The sequence below is a fragment of the Pelobates fuscus genome, chromosome 6 (genome assembly GCF_036172605.1).
Source record: "Pelobates fuscus isolate aPelFus1 chromosome 6, aPelFus1.pri, whole genome shotgun sequence".
In the NCBI taxonomy this organism is placed as follows: Eukaryota; Metazoa; Chordata; class Amphibia; order Anura; family Pelobatidae; genus Pelobates; species Pelobates fuscus.
The window spans coordinates 84,539,129-84,552,058 of NC_086322.1; the positions used below are offsets into that span (position 1 = coordinate 84,539,129).

General features: G+C 38.4%; 2 protein-coding genes across 5 annotated transcripts in view; one reads left to right on the forward strand and one right to left on the reverse strand.

Moving 5' to 3' along the window:
* Positions 1–5,692, forward strand: part of GNPDA2 (glucosamine-6-phosphate deaminase 2) — a 41,353-nt gene extending 35,661 nt beyond the window's left edge. For both annotated transcript variants that reach the window (XM_063459929.1, XM_063459928.1), the window contains exons 6-7: positions 2,000–2,174; positions 5,107–5,692. In XM_063459929.1, coding sequence (XP_063315999.1) covers positions 2,000–2,174; positions 5,107–5,165 — 234 coding nt within the window. In that variant the 3' untranslated portion in view covers positions 5,166–5,692. The remainder of the gene's footprint in view (positions 1–1,999; positions 2,175–5,106) is intronic.
* Positions 5,693–8,056: 2,364 nt separating this feature from the next.
* Positions 8,057–12,930, reverse strand: part of GUF1 (GTP binding elongation factor GUF1) — a 36,890-nt gene continuing 32,016 nt past the window's right edge. For all 3 annotated transcript variants that reach the window (XM_063457915.1, XM_063457916.1, XM_063457917.1), the window contains exons 15-18: positions 12,620–12,721; positions 9,489–9,608; positions 9,365–9,401; positions 8,057–8,658 (exon numbers count right to left, since the gene is read on the reverse strand). In XM_063457915.1, the coding sequence (XP_063313985.1) occupies positions 8,521–8,658; positions 9,365–9,401; positions 9,489–9,608; positions 12,620–12,721 (397 nt within the window). In that variant the 3' untranslated portion in view covers positions 8,057–8,520. The remainder of the gene's footprint in view (positions 8,659–9,364; positions 9,402–9,488; positions 9,609–12,619; positions 12,722–12,930) is intronic.

Below are 12,930 nucleotides of genomic sequence, written 5' to 3' on the forward strand. Positions count from 1 at the left end.
CGAGTGATAAGTATGCCCCTGATAACTGGTTTGTGAGCTTGCCATAGGGATAGTGTAGATACGTCTGGGTGTCATTTGTTGTAAAGTACCTTTGCAACTGCTCCTGTATATGTTGTGCAAATATGGGGTCGTGTAGGTGGGATTCATTGAGGCGCCAGGGCGACTTGCCTCTATGTTGGTATTGATCTATAAGGGTTAGTAAGGTTGGAGCGTGGTCGAACCATATTATGTCTCCTATCGAGCTGTGTCACCTGTGGGAATACGGTTTCTGAGACCAAGTTGAGGTTTATTCTGGAGTATGTCTTGTGCACTGCAGAATAGTATGAGTATTCTCTATTCGTTGGGTGCATCATTATCCAGGAGTCATATAGGCCTTGTTCAATGATCAGTTTTGTGAGTGCTTTACCTGCATTTCTAAGTGTAGTGTGTCTGGTGACCGTGTCTGGTAGGGATGTGTCCGTTCGGGAGTTCAGGGTGTGATTGAAGTCTCCACACGCTATTACACTGTTGGTTGATGTTGTTGGTAACTTTGACAGTACTTTATGTATGAAGTTACGTTGTTGTTAGTTTGGGCTGTATAGATCCACTAGAATATATTGCACGTTGTTAATCATGCAGTGGAGCAGCAGGCACCTTCCCTGGCTATCTTTTTTTGATGCTAAGTAATTCTACAGTTGGGGATTTGTGTAGAAGTATGGATACCCCTCTAGATTTGGAGGAGTGTGTTGCATGGTACTGTATGGGATAGTCCTTCAAGCCAAAGGTGGGGACCCTGTTTACGAAGTGTGTTTCTTGAGCACATATAATTTCTGCCTCATTTCTTTTAGCGTTTTCTAGGAGCATGCACCTTTTATGTGGAGTATTTAGCCCTCTGGTATTATGGGAGTAGATTCTCATGGTATTTGTGCTAGGGTTTGTACTGATGTGCTCGGGTTTGAAAATTGTGCCTTACTTCATTTATATGTGAGGAGACTGGGACCTCAGTCTGAAGAAGTGTTGGGTTAAGAGGGTTTGAGGGCTGGTTGTGAGCTGACAGGTATGGGAGGGGGGGGGGAGGCAGGGGGCGTAACTGGTGGTTGCTGGTAGGAAAGGGATGTCGTACCTTGGGGGTTGGAGATATAGACTCCTGAGTAGTGGCTGATGGGCTCCTGGTTGGCTTGTGTAAAAGTCGTTGGCACCATCCTGCAGAGCGGGCCTCGCAGCCTCCGATGTGGTGGATGGTTTCTGGCCAAAGAAATTTAGCTTGTCTGCTCTAGAAGCGTGTTTCTTGCTTTTATGTTGAAACATGGTTGAGGGGTGCAGGATTTTTGTGGGTTCTGCGTGTTTCTGCTGAATTTGTAGGAGCCCAGGTGCCAAAGCAAATCTTTAAGCGTCCATCTTGCTCGGCAGTCAGCCACGCCCCCATACATTTCAAATTTAAGACCAGAACAGCCAGACTGGAAGCATAGTTGGTTTGGAGAAGGTTTCAAGCTAATCTATTTTGGCCTTAAATGTGAAATTTACATTGTATTCACTTTGAATTCCAGAAAAGGCTCTCTTTACTGAATAACACTGTTGGTGTCACCCCTGGTTCTTTGTCAAACTGCTGGGGAGAGCCTTGATTTAAAAAAAAAAAAAATCAGGGTTCACTACTACACCTGCTGTTAAATAGAGACAACCCCCACCTCAGGTGCATTGATAATGCATAATTTACACTTAATTATAACTGGCAATTTCATCCATTCTGGATGGCAGTGATTGGCTGAGACCACTGGGCTAACCAGACCCCTCAGCTTGTTACTTCTATCCAAGTCGGACTAAATTCACACTGGTAACAGAAATTTAAAGTGCACATTTTCAATGTTTTGTTACTTAGGGCACCTTTTTAAAGAAGTTATTGAAGGCTTATTGTACCAGTCATCTTGCTGTTAATATATTTTCTTACAACAATATCTCTTTTTTTTTTTTTTCCTTTAAGTTTTAATATTGTATTTTTTTTTTTTTCTTCCGACCTATACAGGTGATGATCCTTATAACTGGAGCACATAAAGCATTTGCATTATACAAGGCAATAGAAGAAGGTGTAAATCATATGTGGACGGTTTCTGCATTTCAACAACATCCACGTACCATTTTTGTCTGTGATGAAGATGCTACTCTAGAATTAAGAGTTAAAACTGTTAAATATTTTAAAGGTGAGCTTGGGTATTTGTAACTAGTAATTTGTATCTCAACTGATTAACTGAGATTCTGATATTATTTATGTAAGTCTACACCACGGGTAGTCAATGCTTCGGTACTCCAGATGATGTGGACTACACCTCCCATAATCATGGCAAAGCATCAGATGAGATGTAGTTAACAACATCTGGAATGCTAATGGTAGCTTAAGACATCCAGCATAGAAATGTGCAGTAGACCAAAAATTTGCTCCTTTGCAGGCACTTTTCACTTTTGAAGGGGCTTTCCATGCACCTACATGTTATGTTTTTTTTTTCTTTCTGTTTTCTCCAAAGAGACTCCATCACTACTCCCAGTATGTTACACGTGTACCAGCAGCTTATCATTTATTCCTATGTAAAAATATTACAGTTGTATGAATTTGTATAGAGTACGGGACTAAAATATCTTCTGGAGTGCTGTATATTTTACACAATAGCATACTAACAAAGGCATTCAGAGTTAAATAATATACAGCTAATAAAAAGAATAAGATACCTAAGAGTTTACTTCTTGGGCTCTATACACCAGTGTAGACACTCCAGTAGTAGTGTTATTATTATTATTATTATTATTATCCACCCAGGAAATATTCACATAATCCACAATAAAGTGGATGAGTTAAAAGCTGGAAAAATGTACCGTATATACTCTAGTATAAGCAAAGTTTTATGCCACATTTTTTGTGCTGAATAAGCCCTCCTCGGCTTATACTCTAGATTGCCATAATACAGACCAGGACCGTCAGGCTCATTACAAGCCCGGTGGTCCTGTTGGGAGCCGGCAGCAAGCTGTTACTTACCTTTTGTAGCAGCTCCGGTCAGCTCCCTTCACCTCCGTTCCCTTCCGCTCACAGTGTAAGTCTTGTGAGACTCGCGGCCGTCAGAGCGTTGCCAACGGTGGCAACGCGGCACGCAGACCGCGAGACTTACACTGTGAGCGGAGGTGAAGGGAGCTGACCGGAGCTGCACAGTACACACCACTGGACCACCAGGGAATCATATAGCCCCCCTCCCTGGCCATGCAACAAGCAGGGAGGGGGGGACAAAAAAAAAAAAAATACAATTACATTTTATAATATTAAAATAAAAATATAAATGCCCTCCCCCACCCAGTTTACACACACCACACACACTGCATTATATACACACTCATACAAACACACACTGCATTCATTATATATACACACACTGTAAATAAATATTCAATTCATGTAATTTTTTTGCAATCTAATTTTATTTAGAAATTTACCAGTAGCTGCTGCATTTCCCACCCTAGGCTTATACTCGAGTCAATAAGTTTTCCCAATTTTTTGTGGCAAAATTAAGTGCCTCGGCTTATATTCGGGTCGACTTATACTCTAGTATATACGGTAATCGGTATCCTGAGGTAAATGGGATCACAGTCCACTCTGCATGCACCAATACATACACAACACATATGTATCCCCAGTGCAAGTGAAATCTACTAGCCGTGTAAGGCTACTCTACCTAGTATAGATAATGGATAACCATTGGATTATCCAGCCAGGTGCTTAAAATATTAATATACAAGCTTTATTAATTAGGCTGATTTGTAGCACTTTTGATAACCCTATGTAGGTAAGTAGTTCACTGGAAAATAAACCAGTGTACCAAAGTAGACAAGGGGTTAAACCATAGTATTAGTTTAAAAAAACAGGGATTAACTAGAGGTTAAAACATAGTTCTGTCTGTATAAGGCAGCAAGTTAATAGTACCTTTGTTAGCCCTTGGTAGGTAAAAAGTGCACCTGTCTGGATAATCCAATGGTTATACATTATTTATACTAGGTAGAGGAGTAGACTTACACGGCTAGTACATTTCACTTGCACTGGGCAAGTTGTTTGTGTATGTATTGGTGCATGCAGAGTGGACAGTGATCCCATTTACCTCAGGATACTGACTAAAATTTTCCAGTCTTTATCCACATTATTGTGGATTAGGTGAATCTTTCCAGAGTTAAAGAATGTATCTAGATTATGTGTCCCCCCCCCCCAAAAAAAAATATGCTACACTCTCCAGTGAAGTAGCTGTTCAAGTGATGTGGCTTTTTGCTTTAAATATATACCTGTATGAAGTTTTTTTTTTTTTTTTTCTGTGGCAGGAGCATAACTAAACTCAACCTGTTCAGATTATCTGATTAAAAATGCAAGTTAAAGGAATACTATAATTGTGGTTTAAACAATATAGGGTCAGGAATATGTTTGTGTTACTGATCCTATAGTCTTAAAACCACCATTTAGGTGGCTTGTCTCTTGTTAACCCCCTTAAAAGGCAATACAACTTACTTTATTTCCAAGGCCGTGTGGGTCTGCTGGCCCTGGCCCCGGCCCCCACCCCCACCCATCTATATGAGGATCATTCAGTGACAGTGCTGCAGATTGTGCAGCAGTGACCATTAGATGAGTGGCAACTGGAGGTGTCCCTAGGGGGCAATGTAAACACTGCTTTTTCTCTAAAAAGGCAGTGTTTGCATTAAAATGCATGCAGGTACGGATTATACGCACCAGAACAAATACAATAAGCTGTAGTTGTTCTGGAGTCTATTGTGTCCCTTTTAGCTTTATTAGCTGATTTTCTGCCAAAAACAGATTTTGCATTACTGCTGGTAAAATAGCCAATGCAGGAAGTCAGAAACAATGAGTATGTGATAATCTGTTGTGGAGATATATATATATATATATATTTTTTTTTTTTTTATTGTGTGAAGCATTATTTTTATACAAAGCAACATCTGTCAAAACTAACCTTGTCACTATCCCCATTTCTAGCTATAAATTAAATTTCTGATGTTCTGAATGAAAGTGTTATGGAATGTTTAAGCACTTATTTATAAGTAACTACTATGTGCCTACAGTAGAAATGACTGTTTCTGTTCTTTCCAAAGGCTTAATGCATGTACATAATAAACTTGTGGACCCACTGCACAGCATGAAGAAAAACTGAAGTGAAAATGCTTTGGAAAACATAGCTCCACATTAGCTATGCAATATTACTGAATTACAAAATCTGTACTGGTCAATTCAACATTCCACATTATTTTTATTTAGTTATCTTGGTGTATTTCCCTTCAAAGCTTTATATAAATAATGGTGTCTGTTGCTTACAACAGATTGTTTAAACATTGAATTTAAAAAAAAAATGCACTCATTAAATATGAGGAATCTAACACCAGTTACCTACCAATTTACAGTGGACTAATATGTTCAATTCTACCAGTCTATCCATTTACTTTGAACAATGGTCAATGTATAGTATTATTATTGTTTATTATTTCTGAATGTGTACTACAGCAACAATGACATTTAAATTACATGGACATATTGCACAATGCCTGTAATCAGGTCTTTCTTTTCATATGCAGCTCTTACCATATTCAATTTTTTTAATTTGTATTTTGAAGCATTTAAATGTAGAAATAACTTCTTATGAATCGCAAATGCCTTGATTTACAATAAACTGACTGGCCTGATTGTCTTTACCAAGAAAGTATTTTTTAGTATTTCAATGTCCGGCTACCAGGAAAAGGAGGCTGATAAGAGGATATTTATTGACTGTGGAGCAGTCATGGCAGCAGCTCAGGTCAAGCGGGTTTTATTAGCTAAGCAGAGAGCTTGCACTAAGATGTGTTGTGAAAAGAGGAGGCACTGTTATAGGGGTTGGGCTATATTATATAAAGCTGCAAAGGCAGAGCAATGACACCTAGATAATGGTGGCAGATGGGATACAATTAGCCCATCTAGTCTTGTTATATTACTTAAGGGACATTGTACTATAACTTCAATAGCTTGACATAGTGGTTATAGTGTCCCAAGTGTTCAGAAGCTTTCCCCCAATTTTAATATCAAACCATTTTTAGGATATTGCTCCTCTGACTACACTAATCATGTTATAATTACAGGTAAGCATTTTTGTAAGTAAGTGTAAACTATGCGTTATCAATACGGCTGAGATGGTTGGTTTCCGGAAGCAGCTCCCTTTTTAGGTCAAACTATTCCTGAACTGATAACTGGAAAAACTAGACTGGGAGACTCCTTACACATAAGTGTGTCTTTGCATCTATTAAAGGACCACTCTAGTGCCAGGAAAACACTTGTTTTCCTGGCACTAGAGTGCCCTGAGGGTGCCCCCACCCTCAGGGACCCCCTCCCGCCCGGCTCTGGAAAGGGGAACAGGGTTAAAACTTACCTTTTTCCAGCGCTGGGCGGGGAGCTCTCCGCCTCCGTTCCGCCCCGTCGGTTGAATGCACACGCGCGGCAAGAGCTGCGCGCGCATTCAGCCGATCGCATAGGAAAGCATTCATAATGCTTTCCTATGGACGCTTGCGTGCTCTCACTGATTTTCACAGTGAGAATCACGCAAGCGCCTCTAGCGGCTGTCAATGAGACAGCCACTAGAGGATTAAGGGGAAGGCTTAACCCATTAATAAACATAGCAGTTTATCTGAAACTGCTATGTTTATAAAAAAAAAATGGGTTAACCCTAGCTGGACCTGGCACCCAGACCACTTCATTAAGCTGAAGTGGTCTGGGTGCCTAGAGTGGTCCTTTAAGTTAAAAAGTGGTCTACAATGGGCCATTCACCTGCACAAAGACAAAACAATATACCATCCCTTTAACAACACTTGTAAGGCCAGTTCTAAAACTAATGAATAGAACATGTCCCATGACTGTAATTTGAGAGACTGTTAGTATTTCTCTTCAATTAGAAAACTGGTGCTTATTAAACTGTAGCTCAGCTAGACTCAACATATGCAGTTTAGGCATCAGCTTGCTGTGTAAATACTGTACAGAATTTCAAGTACACTTGATATTTTACCAGTGTTGATACTGTACCTACTTTTACACCCTGATGCCGTCATTTGTATATTTTTTATTCCAAAATGTGGTTCTGGTATGGTTGGCTTTCCACTGCTGTTAATACAATTCCCAGAAGATTCAAGCTAAGTTTGGGCTTTAGTAAATAACATGTACATGTACCAAGTAGCACAACTGGTTGTAAATTAAAGGGACACTATAGTCATTAAAACTGCTTCATTACGCTAAAGGTAATGCCCCTACAGTCTCCCTGTTTAATGCTCTGTCATTTAGGAGTTAGATCACTTTGTTTATACAACCCTGGTCATACCTCTTTGCATTTTATTTACACATCCTTCCTTTACACATCCGTCATCTAACGTTTACACTTCCTTTATTGCACAGTCTAATTTAGAATTTCTTATCTACTGCTCTGTTAATAGCTTCCTAGACCCTCTAGGTGCATCTTGTATGTAATTAAAGTTCAATTTACACAGCAGGAGATAAAACATCTTGATTAAGTTAACATCTGATTTAAAATGGAACCATTTTGTTGTCATGCAGGCGGTCAGTCACAGCTAGGGGAGGTGTGGCTAAGGTTGCATAAACGGAAACAAAAGTGATTTATCTCCTAAATGGCAGTGAATTGAGCAGTGAAACTTCAGAAGCATAAGCTATACACTAAAACTACTTCATTTAGCTAAAGCTGTTTTGGTAACTAGTGTTCCTTTATGCTCTTTTTTTCCCTCTCAGCAACAATTTGAGAGCATTAACATACCAATGAATTACAGAGGTAATTGGGTTGAGAAAAGGCACATTGTCTATTATGTAAAACTATCCAGATTTAGTAGGTGCTGATCCAAATTAAAGAAAAACCATAAAGACTAACTTTCTATCGTGACCCTCCCAAAAATACAACCATGTAAAACATTGTAGAATAACAATTTTATTTGTATTAGAGAAAAGGTTATCACTATTGCACACACTTTCTGTGCCAAAGGATCATGGTATATACCATTAAATTAGTGTGAATTTCCATTTCTTTTCTTGCCTATCTTTAACACACTGGTATTGTAACCAAAACAGTTGTTTAAATAACAAAATAGGTTGGCTTAGCAATTTAACCTACTTCCCATGAAATATAGGGATAGACATCACTGTCCCATAATTTTAACAATATGCATGATGTTTAGAAACAGCCAAGAAACGCTCCCTTGTATATTGCTGGGCTGTTTTATTGCATTTTGCAGGATTTCCACTAGTGTTTCATACCTACACACCATTGTTTGTAACATAAAATGGTGTGCTGAACGAGGTAGTGCCCTCTTATCATGATTTACTTTATTGCCAATATTAGGTTTCCTTAACAAACACGGGAAAATGGTTGCAACAGTCTGGTTAACTTTGTGGATAAGTTAATGCCATCATGGATGGCAAATAAAAAACTACTGGTCTAATAAAATTGACCCAGTAGTTTGCAATTCAAATGTTTAGTTAATTCCATTTCATTTGTCTGGCGTTCTCTTTAGCACATTAATAAATGCATCTTTTGGCACTTCAATATTGCCGATTTGTCTCATTTTTTTCTTGCCTTCAGCCTGTCTCTTCAACAATTTCATTTTTCGTGTAATATCGCCTCCATACTGCCAAGAGAAAACTGGGATCAGACTTGGATCACTAAACAAAGTACTGCGTACCATTTTGTCCAGTTTATAGGCCCAAATGGATTCATTAGAAAATTTGATGCCTATAATCACAGCTTTACAAACCATGAAAACTATCCAAATTGATCAATGCGGCCTATAATCCAACCATGAAAATATATATTTTAAAATAAAAAGACATTAAGAAACAAAACAAGATAAAGGCTGCTACAGCATAATGGTTCAATCACATTCTTTGTTAATGCTATGTATGAACTACAATTTCAAACCCAATCTAAATGCATAGTTGAGTGAGCTTAAGTTGCTTTACAGTGAAGTTGTCTTGGCAACCAACCTGCAAAATTCTAGGATATTATATTCATGCTGGAAACGGACAACAAATGCTAGCCGACAGCTATTTAGTGAATACATCCCTAATTATGGTTCTGAATATGAACCCTATTTATTTTTCATATTCTGCACGAAAAAGTAATTGTTTAAAAAAAAATATCTGTAGATGTCTACATGCTTTGCAGCCAAAATGTTTTTTCGCCACACATTTTAAATTGTAAAAGGGTATTGAGTCATTTCATCAACACTCTTCTCTGACACCCCCCCCCCCACAAATTAAAATAAAATCAGAAACTGAAAAAAATGCTTCACTTGAACAATATAAAATCAATAAGGTAATGAAAGTTGTACATACACATTTAGCTAGTACATTTTTCCTGTATGCTTTTATCCTGAAATACAAAAAAATACACATAAATATACACATATAAAAAAAAAAAAAAAGCGAACAAAAAATCATGTTCTTTTATTATACTTACGTTTCTCTTGCAATGACTTTATTGCCAAGAGCAGCCTGAACTGCTATTTCAAACAGTTGTCTGGGTATGGAATCTCTGAGCCGTTCACAAATTGCTTTGCCAACTGCATATGCTTTTTCTCTAAATGTAAGAGAGGGAATATTACACTGTCCCAATATTATGGAAAATAAAAATACCAATCTACATATATCAGGTCTCACCATGAGTGAAATTTAGATTTCATTGTTCAAAAACTGCATTGGATAGCATTCTAGCATTCTTTTAACTTCCATGGCATTACTTATAACTTGGCACCTGTTTTTGTCTTGATAAATCTCCTGCTTTAGAGTGTAAGCTCACAAGTTATCCTGCTTAGCAGTTTGTACAGAAGTACTGTATTTGTTAGATTGTAAGCTCACAGACAGGACCTGTTCTTTCTTTCAGTAGGAGTTCATTGTTTGTCTGTATTATACAGCTCCGCAGAATTTGCTTTCGCTATGTAAATACCAAATAATAAATATTAACTTTAATACATGCTAATGTTCAACATATTTTGATTAAATTATACTTGTCGTGGCACACATGTTCATTTTAAAGTGTTTAACCCCATTAAGGACCAAAGTTCTTGAATAAAAGGGAATCATGACATGTCACACATGTCATGTGTCCTTAAGGGATTAAACTCCATCTATACAGACAGCCGAAATTCTAGCAAAAGTGTAGATTTTAATTTAAAAATTTTGACAGCCCCCCCCAACTTGTTAATCAACTGATGTAATAAACATGTGTGCCAGCGGCAAAAGGGTCTAATGCTGTCACTGAGTGACATGAAAATCAAGAAAAGCCTCCTCCGGGCAGCTCTCTATCGCCCTGTGCTGGGCTAGTAGAAGGATATTTTGTCACAAACGTGCTGGTAATGAAGCTAAGTTGTTGCCATCAACAGTGATGACGACCCTAAATAAGGCAAATCACAAAAGACAGAGGCCGGCAATGGACATTGGATGTTACCATATTGTAACACCCACAGTCCCTCTGGGATGGCAGAGCTGGGGAAAGGGGCAGCCGTGAGATTTTAAACAGTTCCAAAGCAATCAAATATATTGTTACTAATTTGTTGCTGTTATGGGTTAAAATAAACACCTGTCCTCACAAGTTCGCTTTAAATATTTATATCTTGCATTATACAATGTGCAAAATACTTTACTTTTTTTTTTTTTGAAAATGTAATTTTCATTGCAATTTCGGAAGTAATATAACAATCAAGAAAGAGGAGCCAAAACAAAATAAAAGATACGTTTAGAAGATACTGAAATGGTATTCCATATAAGAAACCAAGCATTATTTGAACACGTGATAATTGCACAAAACATGGCAATAATGTGGCAGTTGAAGACATCTATCTTAATTTCTTAATCTGCCTTGCATAAAAAGAAAAACACAAAAAAGTTTAGAGTTCATAAATTAACACATTCACACAAAAATGCTACTGCTGCCTTTACATACATAGATATTTAGATATTTCCCTCTGATCCCTTATCCCGACAATCAAAGGGTTAAAAACCCTTTAAAAACTTACCTGATTCCAGCCAGAGGTCCCTCAGCACTTGATGATTTCCTATAAGGATTTGCAAGACGCTGGACGTGCTCATGCAAAGCGTGAGGACGTCGAGCATTGTTACACGGAGTTAAAAATAAATAAAAAATAAGCGCATTTGGTAGACAGCCACTAGAGGCAGTCTTAACCCAGCAATGTAAATATTTCTCTAAAACTGTAATGTTTTCAGCTGCAGGATTAAGGGGACAGGGACACTGCACCCAGATTCACTTCATTGAGGTAAAGTGGTCTGGATGCCTATAGTGTCCCTTTAACCCCTTAAGGACCAAACTTCTGGAATAAAAGGGAATAATGACATGTCACACGTCCTTAAGGGGTTAAACTCCATATTAGGAGGTATAAAAGTAGGACAGGGATGAGTATGATCAAGCACAGACATTTAATACCAGCATTCGTGTTGGTTGGGTGGCATGCCAACCAGGGCTGGGCATGTGAATAGGAAACAGTATTACATGGGTGAGTGTTTGTAATCAGACCAGTGTTCTTAAATTAAGATTGCCAGGCTGCGTCCATGATGCTCAAGAGGTGTGCATTCAATTGATTAAATTAACACAGTTTACATGCAAGCATACATCACAAAGAGGAGCAGAGAGGAGAAGGAGAGCACCCTATAGTGTTAAAACCACCACCTAGCCCCCTGGCCCCCTCTTGCCCCCATTAATATAGTAAAAAGTATTCAAGTCTGCAGCTCCTGGCTCTGCCACTGTTTGCCTGTGAACTGCCTCTATCTGCTGACATAATCAGAAGTGGTGGTCTGAGCTAATCACAATGCTTCCCCATAGGATTGGCTGAGACTGTCAAGGAGGCAGATCAGGGGCGGAGCCAACACAAGTCAAACACAGCATTGGCCAATCAGCATCTCCTCATAGAGATTAATTGAATCAATGCATCTCTATGTGGAAAGTTCAGAGTTTGCCTGCAGAGGGTGGAGACACTGAATGGCAGTGCTGCTCACTCTGCAGCACTGCCCTAGGAAACACCTCTAGCAGCCATCTGAGGCGTGGCCAATGGACTTATTACTAGACTGTAATGAAAACACTGCATTTTCTCTGAAAAGACAGTGTTTACACCAAAAGGCCTGAAAGGAATGATTATACTCACCAGAACAAATGCATTAAGCTGTAGTTGTTCCAGTGACTATAGTGTCACTTTAAGGAACATGGTGAATATAAGTGATAAGAAAAAGTATATATGAAAAAGTATATACAGGCAACTGAAATGTACAGGCAGTGTGACAGATAAATCCATGCTAATAACAGACCAGCCGACATAAAGAAGGACAGGATTATTCGCTAAAGTCAGAATTCACTTCAATTTATGGCCAAAGTAGCCTGACTGCAAGTATAGCTGAATAAAGCTGACAATGTTTCCTGTCCTGCTATTTTGACCTTAAATTTTAAATTCACTTAAATTGTAACTTTAATGAATGAGGGTTTTTATATAGAAGATGCCACGTGTTAAGCACATTAAACCAGAAATACATTTGAAATCATGAATCTAGTCATAGAAATATGATAAATGTAATATTTTAATTTACCGGTGTGCGATAGTGACCAGTTCTTCCACAGAACGTCCATTTAGTAAAATATCCATTTTTACAAGGTCCGCCGTCTGATAGCCTGCATCTTCGTAGTCAAAGCTAACCGACAAAACACATATACATACATTTCAAAAATATGCAAACCACATGTTCGTGATTGTTCACATTAATTAAATCAGGTATCTACTGAACCCCTGGAAAATATTGTCTGCAGAATGGATTTGATAGATACATACAAAAGCATGGTTATTATTTTTGTAAAGCACCAACAAGTTATGCAGCACTCATCAAAAGTGAAGAGGTCCCTT